The sequence below is a fragment of the Rhinoderma darwinii genome, chromosome 2 (assembly GCF_050947455.1).
Source record: "Rhinoderma darwinii isolate aRhiDar2 chromosome 2, aRhiDar2.hap1, whole genome shotgun sequence".
NCBI lineage: Eukaryota > Metazoa > Chordata > Amphibia > Anura > Rhinodermatidae > Rhinoderma > Rhinoderma darwinii.
This window is the reverse complement of record NC_134688.1, coordinates 410,906,962-410,932,814: the sequence shown is the minus strand read 5'-3', so window position 1 is coordinate 410,932,814 and position 25,853 is coordinate 410,906,962. Positions and strand designations below refer to the sequence as shown.

The following is a 25,853-nucleotide window of genomic DNA, read 5'->3' as shown; positions in this document are numbered from 1 at the left end:
TTGATATAGTAGATCTTTGGCTTAGTGAAGGGCACGTCTGTAATGAGAATGACGTTTGTGACGTTAAAAGTCATCATCAGAGGGGTTTCATGCACTAACACCCACACCATTCTCTATAATGAAGGGGACTATATACTCCATACGCTATGAAGGCCCAAAATGTGCATGTGTAGAACGGAGACATTCAAGTCTAGGGTTGTGCTCACAACATTTGGAGATTTACGGAGATGTAGAAATTTCCAAAGTGAAAGTCATTCTAGTGCTGCCCCTTCATTTAAGTGTATAGTGTAAGTTCCAGTTCATGGACTCTCATGGGTGAACCTTGTTTGTCTCCGTGAAACGTCAACATTTTACAAAACCAGATCTTCACTTTAAGGCTAGGGCTACAATGTAACTTTGGCCGCAACACAGGTTGCGCATCCAAAGATCGCTGTGTCGCACTGCATACATGGCAATAATGTAAGTAAATGCGGTCACTTCACAAACCAAAAGTTGCAGCGACACCACGGTTGTGAGAAGTTCAGCGGGTTGGGATTTCTTACGACTGTTGAGTTGCGATGGCGGAAACTTGTGGGTCTCAAAGCGACCACATTGAGTTGTATTACCTGCGATGCAGGCAAGGGCAACACAGAGCTGTGCAACCTGTTTCTTGGCCAAAGTCGCCGTGTAGCTTGTGCGGGATCAGGACAGTTTGTGAAATTGTAAGGGTATGTTCACACGGCTTATTTTTGGCCGTTTTTCGTGCCGTAAACGGCTGAAAAATCGGAAGCAGAACGTCTCCAAACATCTGCCCATTGATTTCAATGGGAAAAACTGCATTCTTTTCCGACGGGCCGTATTTTTACGCAGCCGTTTTGAAAAACGGCCGCGTAAAAAAACGGCCGCGAAAAAGAAGTGCATGTCTCTTCTTCAGCCGTTTTTGGAGCCGTTTTTCATAGACTATAGAAAAACAGCTCCAAAAACGTCTGTAAAAATCGCGAGTGGCTTAAAAAACGTCTGAAAATCAGGAGCTGTTTTCCTTTGAAAACAGCTCCGTATTTTTAGACGTTTTTGAGTTTGTGTGTGCACATAGCCTAGAAATTATAAACATAAAAATGAGTAAACTTATGGTAAGAATTCTTCTGTTCCCTACCAACAATCTCCTCCCGGCCAGTGTGATGTGTTGTTCATAATGATATAACATCCTGCACCCAGGGGACCACAAGGTCACATGAGATGACGTCACCCCGGACAAAACGTCACTGCGACCCCCTCATCACAGGGAGACTGGCAGCGGGGGCAGGAGAATTATTATAACCCCTTCAGGACTGAGACATTTTTTGATTTCCAAGAGCCATAACTTTTTTATTTTTCCGTCAATAAAGTGGTGTGAGGGCTTATTTTTTGAGTGAGGGGTTGTAGTTTCTATTGGGAGCACATAGGGTATGTTCACACGCAGTGATCCAAAACGTCTGAAAATACGGAGCTGTAAAACAGAACATCGTAAAACCTATTGAAAGCAATGGCCAGATATTTGTAGGCGTAATGGAGCCGTTTTTTCAGGCGTAATTCGAGGCGTAAAACGCCCGAATTACGTCTGAAAACAGTGCGTGTGAACATACCCTTAAAGTACCATATAACGCACTGGAGAACTGAAACAATTACTTGCGGGATGAAATTTGAAAAAACTGCGATTCCTCATCTGTTTTTTGGGTATCGTTTTTGCAACTCTCACCGTGCAGTAAAAACGACAACTTAACTTTATTATACCAAAGTTATATAGGATATTTTATATTTTACTACTTTTAAAGAAAAAGAACGTTGAGATTGAGTGGTGTGAGGGCTTATTTTTTGCGGGATGAGCTGCAGTTTTTATCGGTACCATTTTTTGGTACATACACCTGCGTCATATAGAGCTCAGCGCGTGAGCGCGCTCCAAACATAACCCCCCGCACCCGGATGTAATGGCACATCCGGGTGCACGAAGGGGATACAATTTTTTATTTTACAGGTTCCAAGTGGTTTTAAAGGGAATGTGTCACTAGAAAAATCTATATATTTTTTAGTTAAACTGTTAGTATATAAATGATTAGACATTGTTCGCATTTTTTTAATTTTTTCAGAAGTCAGGAAATATTATAAATTAGATTCTAATTTATAACATTTCCCTGTGCTGGTCACTAGAGGGAGCAATTCCCAAAATTGCAGCATTGACATGTGGTAAAGCAACCTCATTGCTTTATGCTGCAAAATTTGAGAAGTCACACTCGCTCTAGTGTCCTCAAACAATCTCCCCTCCTTTATCCTGGCTAGTGCCAGGAGAAAGGAGAGGATTGCATGTTCAAACCTCCTACACTGTGTGCCGCCATTTTTTGAGCGAATGCACAGTGTAGTAGGCTTACATACAGTGTTAATCACACACGAAAACACGAACATACACAAACATAACTTACCTGCTCCTGCCGCTCCCTCTGCTCGCTTCTGAACATATGGACGGAAGCCGCGACCGTAAGTAGTCATCTTACTGTCCGGCCACGGCTTCCGGTCCACATGAAAATGGCACCGGATGTCGCTCTGCCGAAGACCTTCCTTTTGGACTGTGTGGGAGCGGCGCATGCGCCGTTCCCGCACAGACGGTGTACGCTATAGTGAATGGAACGGCTCCCATTCGCATTCACTATATGGATGTATGTGCCGTATTCCATCTCTGTATGTGCCGTATTCCATCTCTGTATGTGTCGTTAATCGACAGATACAGAAATAAAAAAAAATGGCAGCCCCCATAGGGAAGAAAAAGTACAACACAAAAACACAAATAAATAAAATTTACTTTATTGACATAATAAAAGCAAAAACATAAAAAAAAATTTTTCGTGACACCTTCGCTTTAAGATGTCCCAGACATTTCCATGAATCTCCAGATTTGTAAAATTGTGACCTGTCATGGAGACCTGAATGATTTTCATCTGTGGGGTCCGTGACAACCCCAATAACAACGGACAGCACTCGGACATATGCAACTCAATGGGGCTATTCAGACATGCGTGATTTTTCATGCAGAGTGTTTCCGTTGCGTGAAACTCACTGCATGTCCTATTCTGATGCATTTTTGCGGGTCCCGCACCCATTGAAGTCAATGGGTGCGTGAAAATCACGGACAGCACATGGACATCATCCGTGTGCCGTCCATGAATCACGTACCAGTTGCTAAAGAAATGCAGAAAAAAAAAAACTGATGCCACACCAAACAAATACTGATGCCACACGGAACTGCGACGCAGGAAAAACGCTGCGTTTTTTGCGGACGCAAAATGGACACGTTCGTGTGAATCTGGTCTTAGTATAAAGCCTGTACGTTGACTCTTTAGGGTGTATTTACATGAGACGTTTTCGTACTTTGAAAAAAAAAAACGCACAAAAAAGTTATGTAAATACACCGTTAAAAATCCGCATATGACACAAGAAAGATGACGGCGGGATGATAGAGGATGTGGGATCATAGACTATTTACAGCAGTTCTCGTGGTTATATATTCCCGTCCATATCAGTCTGACCTTAGTGAAATGGCGGCGCGCAGTGACTACGGCCCCGGCGCTCGCTGATGACGCATTTCCGGAAGGTGAGGTCAGATCTTTCCTGTGCCGCCATTTCGGGTTTGGTGAGGTCGGGCTCGGCCAGAAGTCCTCGTTTGCCGTGTCGGTTGCGGGCGGCGTCGGTAGGCGCCTAAGAGGCGGGCAAAGAGCACCGGGGAGCGAGCAGAGGCCATGGCCGGCAACTTCGATTCTGAAGACCGAGCGAGCTGGTACTGGGGGAGGCAGAACCGACAGGAGGCGGTGAATCTATTGCAGGGTCAGCGGCACGGAGTGTTCCTTGTGCGGGACTCTGCCACCATCCCCGGGGACTATGTGCTCTCAGTCAGCGAGAACTCCAAGGTTTCCCATTACATCATCAACAGTGTCAGCAACAACCGGCAGTCTGGTGAGTGAGGCCGGGGCCTACGATGTGTGCAGGACATAAACATACAGGGAGGGAGGATACCCACCGAGCATGCCCTCTCCGGGTACAGGACGCCCATACAGTCCTGTCTGCAGATCTCGCCCATTTGTCCTCTCTGATTATAGCAACGGATGCCCCTTGTCTTGTGCTGCTACCATTGAATGTATCACCTATGTATACCCTATAAAGCCGCATTGTGTAGAGATAATGGGCGCTGTGGGTCCAGTACTATAATATGTGGGGCTCATACTGCTGCAGGCTCACAATCTCATCCGTTCATCAAAATGGGAACCAGTTCAATATAAATATTGTGTTTTTGTGCAAATATATAACATATAGGATTTGCTACTCTGTGTAGTGTATTGTCGCTCGACATGCCCACACCAAGGCTGCCAGGTGTAAATGCCACAATTGCGTTACTGGATGTGGTGAGCTGGGCTAACGCTGGCCATATCCATTATATAGGGCGAGGATCAGCCAACTAATGTGTATTAGAGCCTCCCAGCTATTACCCCTGCAGCCAGATTTCTGGAGGAGAGGGATTGGGCATGTTGGCTTTCAACATATTCAATCCTTTGTTCCTGCAGGAGAGAAGCTACGACTGGAGGGATCTGGCAGCCGCTTATTGCACTTCACACATTGAAAAAAACCATGCCCGTTTGGCTGACCGCTATGTAATGAATGGCCAGATGCAGGAAGATGAATAAATATGGACAGATACACAAGCAGACCCATGGTGTTGGACTGCTCTGCCAGGGATGTGGGTCGTCACCTCCAGTAAAGGGTTCTGCATCTGTCCTGCTGTTCACAATGCAGATATTGGGCCGGTAGTCATGGTTGCCCATTAAGATTCCACTGTTTGTTTTTCCAATACAGGCTGGAAAATGTGATCTGATTGGTGGTTGTTTGCCACGCTGACCCTTTACTTCTGCATTAGTTTGTAGGATGCATGTAATGTAACTGCTGGTTTACTGCTATTATGAGCCTCTTTTTCTATTTATGTTGAAATCCTTTTAACCCGTTAGTGACCGGCCCATAGTGTTTCTACGTCGGTCACTAACGGGCCTTATTCCGATACCATAGACTTTTTACGTCGCGGCATCGGAATAAGTAAACAGAGCAGGGAGCTGTCAAATCTCCCTGCTCTCAGCTGCCAGAGGTAGCTGACGGCTGGGAGCGTCCCTGTTCTGCCGGGTGAGATCGATATAAGTATCCATCTCACCCGTTTAACCCCTCAGATGCGGTGTTCAATAGCGTGCACCGCATCTGAGTGGTTTTGGAGAGAGGGAGGGAGCTCCTCTCATCCAACTGACACCCGGCGATAAGATCGCCGAGTGTCTGTCTCTGATGGCAGCCGGGGGCCTAATAAAGGCCCCCAGGTCTGCCTGTGGTGAATGCCTGCTAGATCATGCCTCTGGCATGTCCTAGCAGATGCTTGTCCGTTTTGCACGGACAGGCATAATACACTGCAATACAGAAGTATTGCAGTGTATTATAAATGCGATCGGACCATCGCATAGTGAAGTCCCCTAGTGGGACTAGTAAAAAAGTTTACTAAAAAGTGAAAAATAAATTAAAAACCCACTTTTTCCCCCTTACAAATCGCTTTATTATTAACAAACAAAATAAAGTAAAAAAGTTACACATATTTGGTATCGCCGCATCCATAACGACCCCGACTATAAAGCTATTACATCATTTAACCCGCACGGTGAACGTAGTAAAAAATAAAATAATAAATCATGCAAAAATTGCTGTTTTCTTTGAATCCAGCCTTAAAAAAAAAAAAAAATGTGATTAAAAAGTGATCAAGAAGTCGCATGTAGTGCAGAATGGTACCGAAAACTACAAGTCGTCCCACAAAAAAATGCCCTCCTACAACTGCATCGGCAAAAAAATTAAAACGTTATGGCTCTTCAAATATAGACACAAAAACAAATAATTTGGAAAAAAAAGTGTTTTCACTGTGTAAAAGTAGTAAAACATACAAAAACGATACACATTTGGTATCGTTGCAATCGCAACAACCCACTGAATAAAGTTATTGTGTTATTTATACCACACGGTAAACGGCGTAAGTTTAGGGCGCAAAAGTGTGGCAAAATTTCAGATTTTTCTTCTATTCCCCCCCCCCCCCCCAAAAAAAAGTTAATAAAAGTCAATCAATAAATTCTGTGTACCCCAAAATGGTGCTATTAAAAAATACAACTTGTCCCGCAAAAAACAAGACCTTATACAGCTATGTCGACGCAAAAATAAAAAGTGTGTATTGAATGAGACGATGGAAAAACGTAAAAAATGGCTTGGTCATTAACGTCTAAAATAGGCTAGTCATTAAGGGGTTAAAATGAAGTCATTGTGTATGGCAGCTTGTGATGACTAATAGGATATGTATCTAGTATCATGTCAAGATCCTTTAGGTATGGTGTTATATCAGGTAAGCACATAGTGTGAGCACATCCTGACACTACACAGCAGTAAAGCTCTGTTCACACTGCCATCAAGTTCAGGTTACTTTGCAATTCTTACCTGAAAAGAAAACACACAAAACTGATCGACCCATTAAAAGTCAATGGGATTGTTCACATCAGCACCCGTATAAGCAGTGTGAACAGAGCCTATCCACTTCCTTAGATGCTTCAGCTGAATTTTCATAAAATGGAACACAACCAAAAAAGTTAGGCACAGGCTGCCCTTTTCTGATCGCATTGGCTGCCTGGCTCCTGGAATGAGTTTTGTTCTGGGGTTATATGACAAATTAGGATATTGTTGGTAAAGTTTGTGGGTTTAAGTCTAGTATACATGGTACAAGTCTGACTACTATTCTATAGAATAGATGTGTTTTTAATTATTTCTGGTTTCTTTCCAGGGGTGAATCCGTCCCGATTCAGGATAGGCGATCAAGAGTTTGAATCATTACCTGCGCTATTGGAATTTTACAAAATACATTATCTGGACACTACCACTTTAATAGAGCCTGTTTCGAAGTCTAAGCAATCTGGAGTGATCCAGAGACCAGAAGAAGCCGAGTATGTCCGGGCTCTCTTTGACTTTAATGGTAATGATGATGAAGATCTTCCATTTAAGAAGGGAGACATCCTAAGAATCCGGGATAAACCTGAGGAGCAGTGGTGGAATGCTGAGGACAGCGAAGGAAGACGGGGCATGATACCTGTGCCTTATGTGGAAAAGTACAGGCCTCCTTCAACTGCCGGGTCTGCTCTGATTGGAGGTAACCAGGAAAATTCGCATCCGCAGCAACTGGGTGGGCCGGAGCCAGGGCCCTATGCCCAGCCCAGTGTCAACACTCCACTGCCTAACCTCCAGAATGGGCCCATTTTTGCCAGGGTTATCCAGAAGCGAGTGCCCAATGCCTACGACAAGACAGCCTTGGCTTTGGAGGTATATTATGGGTGCAGCTGTGAAGGGAAATGATCTCCAATTTTCCTTTCTAGTAAAATCTTTCTTTAGGCTAAATTATCACTTTATATATCCTGTATTACAAATGTATCCTATAGGGTGGGGAGCGGCTCAGATTTTTATCCGTTCGAGTTCTGTATCCACCTGAATGGAGTGCTGTAGTCATTCAGAGGAGCATTAAACAATGGCATTCATATTTATAAGATGGCCATAAATTAGTGGGTGCTGAAAATTCCTATTATACAGATTCTAGAACCAGAGTTTGGGGGTTCATACTGTTCCTGTCCAGCTGACAAGGACTTTTAGGAGCAGCATTGCGAGCTGTGTCTCGGCCAACTTTTTCAGACACCGTATATTCCATTCCCCCCCATCCCAAACAATGGTTCTCGCAGCTGTGTATTGGCGAGTTAATACTTCTTATGCCTCTACTTGTATGTGTGAATATTGACTTGCTTTTCTTTAAAAAAAAAAAGAAAAGAGCAGCTGTTCCTATATGTCCCCAAGTATGAAAAACATGAAGGCTATAAGCGTTTCCACTGTTCACTTGCATTTTAAGAAGCTACTAGGAAGGAAGTCCCTAATGTAAATGTGAAGTATGAATGGGACTTTTCAGTCATTCATCAGTGACGATTGGAAATTCAGTCAAGGGAAGCAGCGGCTCAGACTAGATTCCATGTTGACTCATGTTTATATCTGAATATTTTATGCTGGACATACGTCGTTTTTATATTGGTTTTGACTGAAGCTCATCCATAAGATCCTTGTGTAGAGATGGGCAAAATATTTTAGACTTTAAGAACTCGCTAGATTATTCCAGGAGCCAGCTAAACTTTTAGACATTATTAGAGAACAACCCAAGAAATTGGGTACCAGTCGTTCATTTTAAGGGTCATTTTCTGTGTGCCTCCTTGGATTTGTCCAGTGCTGCCCTTGATTAACTTCGAAACTGCTCTGAAGATCCCTCTAAACTACAGTAATCCATAAATAGCTGAAAAGACGCTGATTCTGAATCTGTACTTTTTATCTTCTCACTTGAGGTTTTTCCCGCTGTAGGCCTGCAAACGGGCCGAGTGCTGCATGCTGGTGCATAGAGAGGACTACTAAGTTCCACAATATCAGATCATGTTCACAGCGCGTGTATTTGACACGGTTTACATGCTGAAAAAAGCATCAAGCGCATGATTTAAGCTTCCCATTGATATCAATGGGAAAGCACGTTTAGTGCATACTACGTGGTTTTTATGCGAGTGTATTTAAAAAACGCGTAGTCAGGGCAATTCTGGCACGTAAACCGCAAATCGTCAATGCGAGCCCTAATTACGCGCCAAAAAAAAGTGCAGAAAGCGTGCACAATGTGTCAAAAAACAAGACGAAAATGTGTCAAAAGCGCTTTACGATAACTAGTGTTTTTGACACGTTTACACGTCGTATTTTTTTTTCCCACGCTATGTGAACTACGCCTAACTGAGAGGACTCCTAGGACTTGTCGTCAGCATGCATCGCCTGTTTGTGGGATTACAGCAGGGGAATTCAAGTGAGTAGAGAGATAAAAATTGCAGATTTAGAATTGGAGGTTCCCTTTACGGTGCACTCGCAGCTATCTTGCTTGCTATAGGGTTTTTTTTTTTTTTTTTAATTTGAAGCCGGCTACGCAGTCAGCTGTTGGTCCAACTTTAGAAGACCCTGATGGATATCTGATCTTGCCTATGGAAGCTGCAGCTGACCAGTGTAGTATTACCTGACCAGGTAACACATGGACAGCCGGGTCCTTAAAAGCGAGATCCGTTCTTTAGCAGCTCTGGCTAGTATAGTGATCTCCCCCTCCCCCCCCCCACTATGGTGTCCCTATTGAAAGCAGTTATAGTGGTGAAACAACCCCCCCCCCCCCCCCCTAAGGTAAAAAAACCGGAGCTGATTTTTCCAGGCAGAATTTTCTGCCTGCATAAAACTTAGTGTGAACAGGCCCTAAGGGTACATTCACGTGTACGGTTTCCTTGTGAACACTGCAGTAAATGACCACAGCGACCGATATTACATTGAAGTGGACAGGATTTTGTGAGGGTTACACAGGTGCATGTTTTGTTACAAGTGGAGGCTGCTGATGACTGTGCTGTGATAAACACTGCACCTGTGGAATAAGACATGACCAGGACAAAGTATCAGAACTCCATATTTTCAATGTATTTACTCCATAAAACTGAGGTAAATGCGTTAATATTTTTTTCCATTGACTACAAAGAATATTTAAAAAAAAAAAAATAAATTATAACTCTATTAGAACTTTTAAATAGTGAATCTTTTTGGCAGTAACTGGACTTGTTTGTAGTCGGTGAGTTGGCAGATTGCTCCAGACTACCTGCCTTGTATATGCCCAGAACATTATACAGGCTGGAACGTGTCATTCCACAGCCCCATGAGCTGAAACATTGACTTGTACAGATGTGACCAATAATGACCTTGTTGCTTAGTCTTGGTTTCCACGCATTGGGTGGCCCAGAATATCTGCGCTGGGGCTCTATAATGCGTTAGAGCGCAGTTCCATGCTAAGGAGCCGTAAGAATCTGGTGTATCTCTGTATGATGCTTCCATGGGACACTAGGACTTCCCTAATCTGGCGTCCTATTACCATATTTATTTTTCTTTCTTGCATTCCGTGTGAATCAAGGAAAAAAATACTCTGCATTCCTTCCTAGGAAATCTGAGGTGTACAGTAGCTCCCTAAAAATGAATATGGTTATAAAGCCATAACTTGGCCTTGTGTCCTTAAACTACATGACTCAAGGGACGATAACTCTGCTGGTGCCTTTTTCCAGGTGTAAAGCAACACTTGTCCACTATTTCCTGTGAAGTTACTGGAGAAACCGGATCAAAGTGATTTCTTTTGCTGCCTTTTTGCCTGTCTGGCATGGTTTCTAGAGGTCTGTCCTGGGTAAATTCATCTCCTGGAGACGTATTCTTCATATCTACTGAAATCCCCTTGTGCTCGATGGAGTATTTTGTTTAACTCTATCCAGTCTCACTAAGTTATGTACTGCGGATGTTTACAGACTGCAAATTTCATTAAAAATGTTATTTAAATCTGCTTCCATACATTGGTTTCGGCTAGTTCAGTGGGATTAGTCCGGTTTCATGTGAGCAGGCTTAGACCCCCTTTACAATGAGGAAACAGCTGAGTGTTTACTTGCTAATCTTATGATTCATCGTTTCTTGTTTGGCACATTCCTGAAAAATGGCTTATTTTGTTACATTTAGAAACCTGGTAACCTATGTCCTGTTGTCGGAAAAGCTTTTATTTGCACATAAATGCGGTGGCCAGGTAACCTCAGGAGCCAATGTCGCCCTTCAGTGGCCTGGTAGTTTTTGTGTTTTTCTGATGGCCAGACAATAAGAACTTGCATATACCGTATTTTTCGTACCATAAGACTCATCCAGATTTTAGACAACAGAAAATAGGAAAAAAATGATTTGTTAAAAAATAATGTATTCTGTTTCACCACATTCTCTTTTTTTTTTTTTGGGACACATTTTATTAGTTCCCCTAGGGGACTTGAGCCAGCAGCCACTTGATTACATGTGGAGTTACTGAAACAGTGTAACTCGTTGAGCTACGCTGTTGCCCCTCACTCTCATAGTACTGAATGGCCGTTACGGAAGCATTGTAGCCTGGGAGCTACACTGTTCCCGTAACTACTGCGGGAGAGTACAGAAAGCTAGAACGGGGTTTAGGGTCCCCATTCCCAGAGGTGGGACCCGCATCTTAGGGCCTGTTCACAACATCGTTCGCTTTCCGTTCCTGGGTTCCGTCGGTGGTTTCAGTTGGGTGAACCCCGCAACGGAAAGTGACAGCACAGCTTCCGTTTCAGTCACTATTGATATCAATGGTGACGGAAACATCGCTAATGGAAAACCGGAAACCTGCCGGAATGGTGACGAATGGAAACATTAGCGATGTTTCCATCACCATTGATTTCAATGGTGACTGAAACGGAAGCTGTGCTTTCACTTTCCGTTGCGGAAACCTCAGACGGAACCCCGGAACGGAAAGCGAACGGTGATGTGAACAGGCCCTAACTGACATTTATGACACATCCTGTGGATATCCAAAGAAGTAGTAGGACAACAGCACACGTCTTCAAATCATCAAAGTGGTTTTATTGTCAAGACATCCACAAACGACAAGCAACGTTTCGACCCATAGTGAGTGAAGGGTCTTAGTCAAGGCTTGACTAAGATGATTTGAAGACGTGTGCTGTTGTCCTACTACTTCTTTGGATATACATCGTGCTGGAGTTGGTTTGCCTGGCTTGACAGCGTGCACCGCACCATACTCGGGACTAGTGCTGCTTCAAAAATCTCCTTTTTTTTACATCCTGTGGATATGTCATAAATGTCCTTCATAGAAAAACCCCCATAAATGCCGCGGTCGCTTTTGACCATGGCATTTAACTAGTTAAAGGGGTTTGCCATAAAACACATGTATCCACAGGATAGAGGCTACATGTGGGATCGCTGGGTGTCCGACCACTGGGACCCGCAGCGATGAGGAGCACAGGGGACAAAGTCACCAAGAGCGCTACATGAGAAAAAGAGGATAATACAACAAAGTGACAGAAAACACCAGGAGGGTAACAAAGTGGTTGAAATGGCACGAAATGAAGCCTACGCGTTTCAAGCACTGGCTGTGCTCTTAATCATGGCTCAGATGGTCTGAGCCATGATTAAGAGCACAGCCAGTGCTTGAAACACGTAGGCTTCATTTCGTGCCATTTCAACCACCTTGTTACCCTCCTGGTGTTTTCTGTCACTTTGTTGTATTATCCGTGTGATTATTTTTCCAATAAAGTGGGAACGGAGTTTCCCCCACCTATATTACACATCGCTGGATCATTCCTCTTTTTTGCTACTGTTACCTGCCGTGAGCCGTCGCGGCTGATCCGGGCGATATTGAACACAGGAGTGTGAAGCTGGTGAGCTGGAGGTTTCCTCCCATTCCCTTTTTCCCTGCTATTATCACCGCTACATGAGAAGCCTGAACTTCCGGGTTCTGTGTCCGGCTTATTTGTCCTGCACATAGCCGCTCGCGCATGCGCAGAAGAACCCCATTCATCTCTACGAAGCTGCTGGACACACAACGCGGAAGTCACAGCTTCTCATGTAACGCTCTTAGTGAGCCATTAGAGCACCTTGTCAGCTGCTGACACCTGCAGTGTATGGAGTGGACTCAGCCCCCCCCCCCCCTCTGATGTGCCAGGAGCGTCATGGGTCGGGAAGGGGTTAAGCAATGAAGCTGTCAGGGGTCCCGGCGATGCGGGTCCCTTGACTGCGGACTATAAGACGCAGGGACTTTTTAGCAAGATTTATTCTTGCTAAAAACGGCATCTTAGGCCTTATTCACATGAACGTGTTTAGCGTCCGTGATACGTCGCACGGACCTATGTTAGTCAATGGGGCCGTTCAGACATTCTGTGATTTTCACGCTGCGTGTGTCCGCTGCGTAAAACTCACGGCATGTCCTGTACTTGGCCGTTCTTCAAGCATCATGCACCCATTGCAGTCAATGGGTGCGTGAAAATCACGCACAGCACACGGAAGCACTTCCGTGTGTCGCTCGTGATTCGCGCAACAGTAGATCAAGAAATGAAGGAAAAAATAAAAGCACGTCCTTCATTTATTTTTCTAAACCTCAAAACCGCGTGCCATAAGGATGGCATATGCGTGAAAATCACGCAGCCACGCACCATACACTGATGACACACGGAACTACAAAACGCACACGTTCTTGTGAATAAGGCCTTATAGTCCGAATAATACGGTACATCAATAGGAAATAATAGAAGGATGTTGACATTAAATGTCTAGGCGCATTGTCTGCCTGACTTAACCCCTTATGGCACCAGCCTATTTTAAACCTTAATGACCAAGTCATTTTTTACGTTTTTCCATCATCGCATTCCAAGAGCTATAACTTTTATTATTGCGTCGACATAGCTGTATAAGGTCTTGGTTTTGGGGGGGGGGGATAGAAAAAACCCTGAAATTTCGCCACGCTTTTTCGCGTCTTAAATCTACGCCGTTTACCGTGTGGTATAAATAACACACTAACTTTATTCAGCGGGTTGTTACGATTGCAAAGATACCAAATTTGTATAGTTTTTGTATGTTTTACTACTTTTACACAGGAAAAACGCTTTTTTTTCAAAATTATTTGTTTTTGTATCCATGTTTGAAGAGCCATAAAGTTTTTATTGTTCCGCCGATGCAGTTGTATGAGGGCTTTTTTTTTTTGCGGGAAGACTTGTCGTTTTTATCGGTACCATTTTGGAGTAGATGCGACTTTTTGATCACTTTTTATAACATTTTTTTTAAGTCAGGATTCACAGAAAACAGCAATTTTTCCATAGTTTTTTATTACATTTTTTACGGCGTTCACCGTGCGGGTTAAATAATGTAATAGATTTATAGTCGGGGTCGTTACGGACGCGGCGATACCAAATATGTGTAACTTTTTTACTTTATTTTGTTTGTTAATAATAAAGCGATTTGTATTGGGGAAAAAGTGGGTTTTTCATTTATTTATTTTTTCACTTTTTTACTAGTCCCACTAGGGGACTTCACTATGCGATGGTCCGATCGCTTTTATAATACACTGCAATACTTTTGTATTGCAGTGTATTATGCCTGTCCGTGCAAAACTGACAAGCATCTGCTAGGTCATGCCAGAGGCATGATCTAGCAGGCATTCACCACAGGCAGACCTGGGGGCCTTTATTAGGCCCCCGGCTGCCATTGGAGACACAGACACTCGGTGATCTTATCGCTCTCATACGGCAGAGCAGGGACGCTCCCAGCCCTCGGCTACGTCTGGCAGCTGAGAGCAGGGAGATTTGACGGCTCCCTGCTCTGTTTAATCATCCTGATGCAGTGCCGTAAAAAGGCATATGCATCAGAATAAAGCCTGTTAGTGGCCGCCGTTAAAAGGCGTATTGGCGGTCACTAACGGGTTAAACGCGTTGTCCACCTCCTAATTGATGCATAACTCCGCAGGTTGTATGCTATTGAAAGAAAGGTCTGCCCTCACAATTTTTATATATTTTTGAAAAAAAAAAATATTAATCCAATTCATCTAAAATTTCAAATAAGGAATCTTTGCAAATGGGCATTTAGAAATATTTTATTTTTTGTCTACAGCTCCTTATGCAGTCCAATGTGTCTGTTAATGGACTATGAACAATGCCATCCATATATCCTACACTACTTGCTAGTAAAGGTGGCTATACAAATTAAATAATGTCTACTTGGCGTGTGTTAATTTCAGTGAGGAATAAGCCGCTGTCAGACCCTTATGTCCCGTGGGAATAAAGAATTGGGCTGTTAAAATACATCTGACATCAGGGGAGGTTTTGGAGACACCCGCCCCCCCATACACTTGAATTAGCAGCTGAGTTTTGACTGTATGGGACCTTACGAGACGTAGGGGACAAATGGACAGCAATTTGACTGCAGAATCGTTATTACACAGGGGTATGTTGGTAGTCTTTTACTATAGTGACACATTGGTCTGCATAGAAGCTGTAGACACAAAACATCAGATTTCTAAATGACTTTACAAAGTTGCTTGTTTTTTATTTTAGATGCATTGGAGCAAAAAAATAAATAAAAGTATTACATAGTTGTACCCTCCTGTTTTTACTGATCATGCTGTGTGCTTGTTGTAATCCATCTGATCTCCTGTGTTTATGCATAGGAATAGAACAGAAATGCTGGCGTGCCATTCTGGAGTCTAAGTAAAGATTAAGGCCTCATGCGCGAACGACTGATCTGTGAAATACGGACCGCACACGGGTGACTTTCGTGTGCAGTTTGTTTCATCGGACCAAATGAATGAAAAGGCCGAGACTGTTTAGTAAAAATGGACAGAAGTAGGACCTGTCCTATTTTTGTCTGAACGGCCACACGGTTCCGTTAAAACTGCGGAAGTGTGCATGGCCCCATAGAAACGAATGGGTGGGGATGAGGCCTAAGGAATATATTCACTGAAGGTACTGCGATCTCTCACCGCCTCTCCCCCCCCCCCCCCCCCCCACCATCCTCATCTGATGTGTAATGTAGCAGAGTGCTGCTGGCTCCTTTATACTGTCAGGCAAAATCAGAATTGTTATGGGATGCAAATATCTGCGTTATCAGATGCTATGTAAGAAGGCTGATCCCTTCCTGAGACCACCTGTACACCGCAGTTGTATTTCTTACAACTGTTCTAGCAGGCCAAAGGGGCTTATTTGCAGAGCTTGTTTGGGGGTTTTTTTTGTTTGTTTTTTTTTAATAGTTAATTAAACTAGTGCATGATGAAAATTGTCATTTATCAGAAAATAATTTTAAGTCCTAAATGATTTGCCATACATGCAGATGTTACCGTTACCTTGTCAAAATCCTCTGATCATAACAATATTGCTCAGTTGGAAATTGCTTTCTATTACTTACTTTTGCTTACCGATGGATTTGCAGTGATTAAAAGTTCTGATATTTTTAAAGATGTTAACTTTAATGTAATTTACTTTGCCAAAAAGATGTAGAAATGTTTCATTTGCAATGAATTGTTTAAGCAGAATGATGTTTGATGTAATCATGCACACTTAGAGGGGTAATCCGGGATTTTAAATTTGATGGCCTATCTTTAGAATAGACCATCAATATTAGATTGGTGGGAGTCTGACTCTCGAAACCCCTGCCGGTCAGTTGTTTAAAGAGCCCGCGGCACTCGTACGAGTGCCGCAGCCTCTTCATTGTTAACATGGATTTAGTTTTCGTTCGTACTTGCACACGCAGAATCACTCGTATCATCACTGTGCAAGGCATTGCAGCGCTATGTAATTCAATGAGACAAGACCCAGGGCTATTAGCTGATCTTTGTAAGACAACCCCTTTAACAGTCTTCCTTAGGAGCCCCTTTACAGCTATAGTAATTAATCCTACTTATTACTTCCTTATAAGGAGGAGTGCCCTATATTGACTATTTACAATTGGTAATCCTTGTCTATAAAATTGTGTAGTCCGTGACACTATAGCATGTGGACCGTTATTTTTAGTTCCTCCGCTTAGTAATGAGTGGCCTACCATAGTCAAGTTCTGATCAATTTAATAAAGGAATATTTTGTATCCTATTAAAAATTGTTCAGTCCTCAAAGTGATCTCTGGATTTTTATCTGTAATAAAGTTAAAATTCTAGATCTTTATGGAAACACTTGTCATTTAAAGGAGTTTTACCACAATATTGTTTGGCGGCTTATCATTTGCTTTTTTTTCTTAACTCTCTATTTGTTCCAATGGAGATTGACTGAGCAATACACACCCAAAATTAGCGGCATCAGTCGGCACTACTAAATGTATTTTACCCTTGCATGTTAAGGCACTACTTTGTTTTTCAAAGAGCTCAATTTTCTTTTCTCGCTCTTCTACAGGTTGGTGACCTAGTAAAAGTAACAAAGATCAACGTCAGTGGTCAATGGGAAGGAGAATATAATGGAAAATATGGTCACTTTCCCTTTACACACGTGCGTCTGCTGGATCAACAGAACCCGGATGAAGACTTCAGCTGAGCGTGACTTGAAGCCGTTTATAAAATGCGAACAATCCTTGTTTCCTTTTTTTCTCTCCATCTGCCATTAGACTGCCTTCCACATCTTTCAAGATATTTAGCCAACGAAAGTAGTAATACCCCCAAATCCTTCTCCATTGCAATCATTCAGTTCCTATGAGATTTGGCAGAGTCAGCGTATGAGCTTGGATTGTGTGTTGAAAGTAGGCAGAATATAACGAAAACCCACAGCAATATCTGATAACACGCAGAAGCGGTGAACTGCACGATCGATTGTAGCAAGGAATTTTATTTGAACAAGAGACTTTTTATAGGGGCTTTTGTTGTATCCTCCTTTCTCAATCTGATATTTTCCAGGTTGGACATCACCAACTTATATTACTGACTCTTGAATAGATTTCCTTAGGCTAAACACTCTTTAATTGGGTCCCGTCATTGTGTCCATTAAGGCTAATAAGCCAAAGTAGATGTTCAGTCTTCTAAAGAAGAGCTAGTTTTCACTTCAGCCGTTCCCAGTATTATTGCTTTACTTTAATAAGGTCCGAGCTGTGGGTTTCAATCCATTTCCTGACAGCCTGGACCAACACCCTCATTTTCCTTTCCTTTTGTGAACGTTCATTTCTTCCCACTTCAGAGTACGTCACTCGAGAGTAACTCAAGGCAATGTGTTCTTGAATAAATGCGTTCTGTATGTTTGACAATATAATTTTATCGTGTGCCTCAACCCTTGGATTGTTGCAGTTACATGCGTCTTTTGTTAACAAGGACAAATTTTTTTTTATTTTTTAAGATACATATAAAAATCTCCTTGATTATTTGGCCTTTGTAGCACGTTCCCTGAATACATTTCTTTTAGAGATTATTATTTTCTAGGGGGAACAAGTACACTAATTGTTAAATATGGAAACTTGTATTTTATGTTGATATGTAGAAACTGTTAAAATAAAGACAATTTAATGAGGGGATGAAAGGATAATTGAATCGCTGTGGGAGTTCTGCCTTTTGTATTGCTTGGACATAAAACCTCAATGTATTTTTAAGTCCTCCCTGTATGGCTTCCAGGCTTTTATCTGTGCTCTTTTTAAGAGATATTTAGATGGAGTTTGTATAGATTTTCTTTAGAATGCACATTTACCATGTGCATAAGGAATAATTTTATGACTAGTTTATATAGAAATGCGTAGCGGAATTAAAGTGCGTGCAGCACAGACTAGTGGGAGGCTCACGTTTCACCTACTTCTGCCTCAAGGGCCAGGAATGGGCAAAATAACAATAATTTGAGGAGCCAGTTAGACCACTCTAGGAGACAACTTATTTTATTTTTTTTTCCCCCTCCTTGGTTCTTATTGCCAGGTCACTATTATAGGCCCCAATGGACAATGACCTAAAAATGTTAGGCGCTAGAGATAGTTGTAAGCACATTGGTCACCTGGCTCCTGGGATTTGTCTAACCTATGTGCCATTATAAGTCTGTAGGTTGCTCTATAATGTGTTTCGTTCACATGAACGCCGTATGAGTAGTCTTTAAAGTAAGCTGATAATTTGAGTCTGGCAGTAATTTTCATTGTGTGCCTTTTAAGGTGACTAGTGTTATAAGGTATATAGCATTCCTTTTTGGGTGCAGCCCATTAGGCCTGCTGCATATGGCCGTGTTCGGTCTGTGAGATATGGACTGTCGGCCATATTTCCCGGACTGAACACTGTACGGGAAGCCGGACTCCTAGCATTAGTCATCCATGGTGCTGTGAGGGACTACTGTCCCATATTGTAATCCTGTTTCCAGTATGGGAAAGTAGACCCATCGGGAGGCAGTGACTCAGTGTCATGGCTGACTGATACTTGGAGTCCATCTACCTGGACGGTGTTTGGTCTACTGGAACTATGGCTGATGTACGGTCCGTAGCTCATGGACCGAGCACCGCTAGGCGCAGCAGGCCTTGAAGTGAGTCACATTTCACGTTATCTTGCTTTGTTCAGAGATCCTTTCCTGTTCAGCCATTTTTAGCACACTTGCTGTAGCAATCTAATTTGACAGCGCAGCCAGCTTTGTTGCCAGTTCATGTTCCTAATTTTTGGGACCATTTTGCTGCACGTTCCTCAGCAAAGTGAGTTTACCAGTTATGTAAATTCGATTTTGCCGTAGTCTTGATGACACTGACCTATTTTGTGAATATGCTGTAATTTCATTTAATTTCCATTAATGTCTCCTAACAATTTATATTGTGCAGGGACAAAGTGCTGTAGGCTATTGGTGGCAGTTCGATCAGCTGGGGGCCAGTTTGAACGGTCCAACAATAGCAACTTTCATAGACCATAGAGCGCAACCCAAAAAGCTAGATGCTAGGTATTTCTACACTATTGGTTACCTAGCGCCTTGGTTTTGACCAGCTTTGGTTTATTGATGGCCCTAATAGCTTCATGAACACACTTTTCACCTACACAGTCAATATGTACTTGTAATATTTTCTAGGACGTATGGCTTCCAGAATCTGAGTTTGCATGCTGCGCACATGTTCTTCCAAGTAATACACACTAAATACTGAACTAACACGGTCTACTGATGTTAACTTGTCTTTTTTTTCCTTCTGATAATGACTGTTTTAGGGCTGTTTTTGCCATTCCAAGCCAAACGAACACCTATTGAGTGCCCTTTTTAGAGATGGTAAACACTAACTTTCGTTGTGGAACACTACTGTATATATCTGAAATAAACTGGTGCTCCTGCCAATAACAGAAACTTACCAAATAACAAGTCGTATTTTTATTGTGTAAAATAATAAACATGTATGCAGATTACGCCTAATCTGTCTTTTCCAATAACCTTTTAGAGGGGTTTTCTGTAAGGCTATGTTCACACTTGCGTCGTAACTTCTATTCATAACGGAAGCTACAATACTCTATTTGCCAGATTTGATCTTTTTGACTTGGTTTCAGTCTTTTGGAAGAATAGCGCTGCTTGCATCGATGTTCTTCCCATCAGATTAGCTGGGGCTGCTGCATAATGCTCTGATGGTGGCAATTACTCTTAGATTTGAAGGGGAACAATTTTTATATATATTTTTTTCTTCCAGAGGCTCAAAACACAAATATTTGTCACAGGCTGTTCACTCATACCTAGAATGGATACAGTATAACCATAAACCCTCCGCTGTGTGAGCAGGACTAGGTCATATGTTGTCTGGATGCAAGAAAAACGGTTCTAATTACTGATAGTAAGCAGAAACATTGAAAAATTGATTAACTTTGTTCTACAATAGTTTATTTTTCTTCCCCATAATACTGGACAACCCCTTTTAAAGCGCCCCCCTCCTAATACGCAGTAAAAACGTCACTATACATGCAGACTGTATAGCTAACATACCTGGTACCCACCTATTTAATCAGATTCGCCTTCTCAATATCAGGTAATGGTGTGTCTGACTACCAAAACATGCTGTCATTTTACATACATGAAAAGTTACTAGGAATGGGACAAATTGCGGCGGCAACCTTAAAAGGCGGGCACCAGGTATGCTAAAGGGGTTGTGCAGGGGTAGAAAAACATGGCTGCTTTCTTTTAAAAACGGCACCACATTTGTCAGTGTTTTGTGTCTGGTATTGCAGCTCATCTTTATTGAAGTGAATTGTGCTGAGCTGGCAAGGCCGCACACACACCCAGTGGACAGGTGTGGTTATGTTTAAAAAAAAAAAAAAAAAAAGCAGCCATGTTTTTCAAATTCTGGATAGACCCTTTAACTATACATTCTGCATGTATACCAACATTTTTACTGTTAATAGGAGGATTGCTTTAAGGGCTTACTGGTATGCAGTGAACCTTGTTCTTACTGTCCAACATTCGGGTGTTCTTATGCACATTAAGCAAGTTGAGACTCTCTACCATGTGTGTGCGCTTCAACCCAAGGTCAAAAAGATTTTTTTTTTTTAATCCTGCATTTTCTGTTTAAGCTCAAATTCATCACCACATAATGGGATACCATAACACTGCCTTGATGTGAATACATACTTTGGGTGTATTTAATCATTTGCCTTCTGAGTTTCATGGGCCTATTGCTTGCCAAAAACAGGGATGGACTTGGGTTGGAAAACTTTTAGGTACAGTTATCCTACCATGTGTATAGAACACTACAAATAAAGCTATCGGAGTGCTCCTTTGCAATGTGTATAAATATATACATACGTGTGCTGACTGGTCACTAGTGATCGCTTTAAATATCCGGTCCAACCTCTCCACCGAAGACCAGAAATGTTATTCTTTTATGACTTGTCCGTCTCTAACAGAAGCATTTAGTTTGAGGCAATGTTCTTATGTCACAAACGGTTAAAGGGGACTATACTCTTTACAAATAACTTCTATAATGGTGCACTAAATTTTGTGCATATAATATATAGTTGAAATGTGGACCCCTGGGTCCGCAGCTGCACGGCGGAGTTCAATGTTCGCATTGTGTCTGCAGCTTTGCGTAAATACAGCCTGTCCGGTCTATGGTCTCTGACCGTCATTCATGGTGCAACATTTCAACAGATATTGCACGTTTAGTGCCTAATTATAAGCTATTTTTTTTGTAAAATATACATCTACAGAACCTCCTTTTATGTGGGGATTGTATTAGATTTAAGTGTAAACCACTATGGGTGCAAATTTTCTGTATTTGTAGACCTGGTTATCAGTTGTTGTACTGAATTGTTGGCTTTTCATCCTAGGTTATATATGTGTTTAGAAGTGGCAATGCCCTCATACTGAATTTTTGGGCGTGAAGCATGGCATAGTACAGGACTGCCCAATAACCTGCTCGGCTCACTTGTGAAATACGTCATCTAGTCCTCCACCCTGATAATGTCTTCCAAAGAAACTCCAGTTTGGTTTAAGGAGCACAGACAGTGCAGCGTAAGACAAAGTTGTCCAGCATTGGATACTAATACAGGATGCTGTTAGCGGACAAACGTGTCAAACTCTTCTCAGGTCTCTGTCATTCTAAGTGTTGTCATGAAGTTTTTAATGTACGATCATTGCCTTAATACTGCATTTCTGCATGGGCTATAATTCAGTAGTGAATTCACAGATGTATTAATTTTAGGGTGCTTTCCTTCTTTCTTGGCCCTCGCCTTTAAAGTTGCCCACACATTTGTGCACTTTTGGTTTAGTCAGAATGTTAGTCTTTGTATTTTGTATGATTTTTTTTCCTTTTTAATAAAAATCATGGTAGACTTAAAAATGTGTGGAATTTGCGTTCAATGACCATGCAGTCTTGACTTTTAGCGGTCTATCTTTGGTCATATTGGCTGACCTGTTATGCTAGATTTTCGGGATTAAATGTGCTGTAGCATTTTAGCACATGATGTAATGTTCGTATATGGTGGCATGCTGTTTTATCCTCATAGAACTTTCTTTTTTCTTCAAAATATTTACTTTTTTTAGGCTTCGTTCACATCTGCGTTGGGATTCTGTCCATGGGTTCTGTCTGAGCTTTTCGTCGGGAACCCATGAACAGAATCGAAACGGAAACCATAGGTTTCCGTTTGTCACCGTCGTGTAAGGGTTCCGTCGTTTTGACTGAATCAATATGGTAGTTGACTACGGTATTGATTCACTCAAAACGACGGAACCCTTATACGGCGGTGACAAACTGAAACCATTTGCACCGGATCGGTCACCATTGAAATCGATGGTGATTCAAACGGAAACCTATGGTTTCCGTTTGTTTCAGTTTCTATTCCGTTCATGGGTTCCCCTGATGGAGAGCTCAGACGGAACCCATGAACGGAGTCCCAACGCAGATGTGAACAAAGCCTTACCTGGGGAGATTTATTTACATTTCTAGATGCATCAACCTAGGAGTCGAATGGCGCAGTTCGCTAGGCACAATTTTATCCTTTTCTCCACTTTCTGGTTGATATAGAAATGCACTAAAAAGTTGAGCCAAAAAATAGAGCATAGAATTCTATTGCAAATTGGGTAAAAAAAAAAATGCATCCAATTTATAGAACACATTTTGCTTAGTAAATCTCCCCCCACCTTGAGTGAAATGGTCCGCTTCGTAGTGCAGTGAGTGAATTCTGCCGTGTGCGGTTACCTTTTGGGTTCTTTCACACGTGTTGTTTTTTTTAAGGTACAATTCCGGGAATTTAAAGGCTTAAAAAAAAAAAAAAAACACCAACGGCACCCTTTGATCAAGCGGTGTCTGTGAGTTGTCGCATTGCTGACACTTGTGCAAAACCAATATATAAAGGCAGAGATTCTCTCACCCCACTCAGCTCTAGCCAAGCAGCTCGTTCAGTAGGTAAAAGCAATTTGCGGCCTACTAAAGTGTGGGATAGCCGCATCTTACAAGTTTGCTTTAATAGTATATGCGTCCGTACAGATTTGTGCATGAGTCTTCAGCAAAAAAATTTTCCCCTTTTACCTGTTCATGGCATATCTTGAATAGAGGAGGGCATATCTTGAATAGAGGAGGGGGTGGCAGCCGGTTTTAAAGCAATATGTTCTAGTAATATTGGGAAGAATACCATATGTATACACTATTGTTGATCCTTTTTAATCACCGTTTAATGCTCTTTCTTTTAGGCTTCTTTTCATGTCTGTTCTGTATTTGACATTTCTGTACCTGTTGGTCTAGGGAAGGACCCTGAAGAAATAGCATTGAAAGTTTTTCAGTGCCGCAATATTTGATAAGGAAAAAAATATCACTGACTCTAGTTTTTGTTCTGTTACATAGTGTTATTTGTTAAAATAAGTGGAACAACCTTCGCTGCTGCATTCCTTACTAATTTCAGTACTCTTGGCATTTTAGCACTTCTGTTTTATACTGCAAAGTGTCTGGGAGTAATCTCTGTAAAGTTTTTTGTTTTCCTAATTCCAGTTTTAATCATGATAAAGAAAAGCCTTGCATCTCTAATATTTTGTTGTTAATTAGAAAGGGGCAATGTGAAGTAAAAATGTAAAATGTGCCATTGTATATTAACACTATACACTTTTCCACCAGTACAGAACTTTTTATAGCATGTATGTATATTCATAATATGCTTAGTAAATAAACATATGGAAAAATCTTTGTCCTTTGTACATGTATGTTTCTACATCATGATAAAGGAGAATTAGTTTATACAATATAATGTTATACCGTGTGTCCTATATATTGGCAAATGTGGAATGGAGGGTAGCTCACTGTTAGCGATGAGTGCACGGCTAATTTCCTATATCCCAAGAAAATTGTAAAAATCCAGTGAAAACAAAGATATATATATATATATATATATACATACACACTGGCACTCGAGACACTACAAAAAGAAAACTAGTAAGCAAAAGGTAACTAGATATTATTTATACAAAAAGTAGGCCAATGTAAATGTGTCTATACCAAATAGATCGCAACAAATACTATTGTAGGACATACTAATATAGAAGTAAATACCTACAAGTGACCTGAAAATCAAAACAAAAGTGTAAACCTATAAAGAGCAACAAAACAATAGCCGGGTCCGGTCCGGTCCGTATTTCAGGGTGGTTTCCTTCCCCTGTTATTTCACACCGAATAACCACCTCTGTAAATTGAAGGCATGCCTGGAAAGAAGTAAACCAGCCAGAGATGTTGGTACACAGCTTTTCCCAAATCAGACAGGAAGCGAACTGAACTTTATTCAGAACAAAGAAAAACAGGAAAAGACACATGCCCCCTCCCTAGGGATGTGGGAGTGCCCAAGCCCCCACCAGCTTCTCAGCTGCAAGTTCTCAGACTCACTCTTCTTGCATTCCAGGGGGCGGTGTCTTCCATAGGTGTGTTCGACATGAACAAAGAACTTATTATATATCAGTATATTACACAAAGAACTGAAATGTATATACATATGTGTGAAGATAATATTTTTCAAACAATATACATGGTAATGATCCCGGACAGTCCCCCCTTAAAATATTATTACTCTATCCCTGAATCTTGCCTAGCAACCTACCATGGACTACTCGAACCAGGCGGGTAGGGGTTTTGGATTTCTTCACCAGCTTGAGACGAGCTACTCCTTATAAGTAACCCCCCTTTGTACCTGGACTGCCAAGGTTTCTGAATGGTCCTAACTGTCCCTATTCTCCTCAGTATACAGGATGGTTGTCTTGATATAATCTACAAGCCGCTGCTGGTTGTAATATATATATATATATATATATATAATATTAATCCAGTCTAAATTTTTATTAATGGTAATAATTGTTGCACTGTCACTTACTGTCCTAATAGGACTTTACCCCTGCAGATATAACAGGTCATGGGCAGCACGGTGACCTTCACCTCACACCTTCACATAAAACTCCTCAGATTGTAATTTGCAGCACCGTGGCATATTTACACACATAATTATAAACCTCAGACATTATAAACAATAGGGCCTCAACTAATAACATAATGCTATCACCAATCTCATGCTATCACCCTCGGGTTTCGGGTCCCATCAGTTCATTGCCAGTCCTGTACATTATCGTCCCCTTCTCCTGGCTTCTGCTCTTCACTGACTGTCAGCCTCAGGGTAACCCACACAATTGTGGAGTCAGACTACGTTGGTGTCCAGTGGGGGAGTTATTATTACCCCCTCCTAGCCACTTATCAAAACACTTGATACTGCTGACGGATTCACTCAGGTCTTTGGTCTTTACTTTGATCTTCGCTGATGTCATCAGGACTTGGTTTGGTCCTTCTCATCTGTCAGACACGTCTCCTTTAGAATACGTCACCAGGCTGTACATAGCACCTCATACTGTGAGCCTGGGATGAGATCCCACGTAGGCGGATTAGTGGAGTTGTATTGTGACTATCACAAATCCTCCGCATCTGTACTCTTCCTCTGGCAAGTTACTTGTCTGGGCGGCTGCTTAGAA

The 25,853-nt window shown here is 41.9% G+C and overlaps 1 protein-coding gene across 2 annotated transcripts; it reads left to right on the top strand.

Annotated features, from left to right (window-relative positions):
- Positions 1–3,585: 3,585 nt before the first annotated feature.
- CRK (CRK proto-oncogene, adaptor protein) lies at positions 3,586–24,036 on the top strand. Of its 2 annotated transcripts, none has more exons than XM_075854191.1 (3): positions 3,586–3,957; positions 6,845–7,207; positions 16,851–16,938. In XM_075854191.1, the coding sequence occupies exons 1-3, from the start codon at positions 3,744–3,746 to the stop codon at positions 16,856–16,858; spliced, it is 585 nt and encodes a 194-aa protein (XP_075710306.1). In that variant the 5' UTR covers positions 3,586–3,743; the 3' UTR covers positions 16,859–16,938. The 2 variants fall into 2 exon arrangements, with proteins under 2 accessions (XP_075710306.1, XP_075710305.1); XM_075854190.1 differs by having other exon boundaries at positions 3,587–3,957; positions 6,845–7,377; positions 16,851–24,036.
- Positions 24,037–25,853: the final 1,817 nt, after the last annotated feature.

What these genes read in the sequence shown, in the direction of transcription:
- CRK (XM_075854190.1), top strand. Translation starts at nt 3,744, where the DNA reads ATGGCCGGCAACTTCGATTCTGAAGACCGAGCGAGCTGGTACTGGGGG. An exon ending in CAGCAACAACCGGCAGTCTG is followed by an intron (nt 3,958 to 6,844) that starts GTGAGTGAGGCC and finishes GTTTCTTTCCAG; the next exon opens with GGGTGAATCCGTCCCGATTC. An exon ending in AGACAGCCTTGGCTTTGGAG is followed by an intron (nt 7,378 to 16,850) that starts GTATATTATGGG and finishes GCTCTTCTACAG; the next exon opens with GTTGGTGACCTAGTAAAAGT.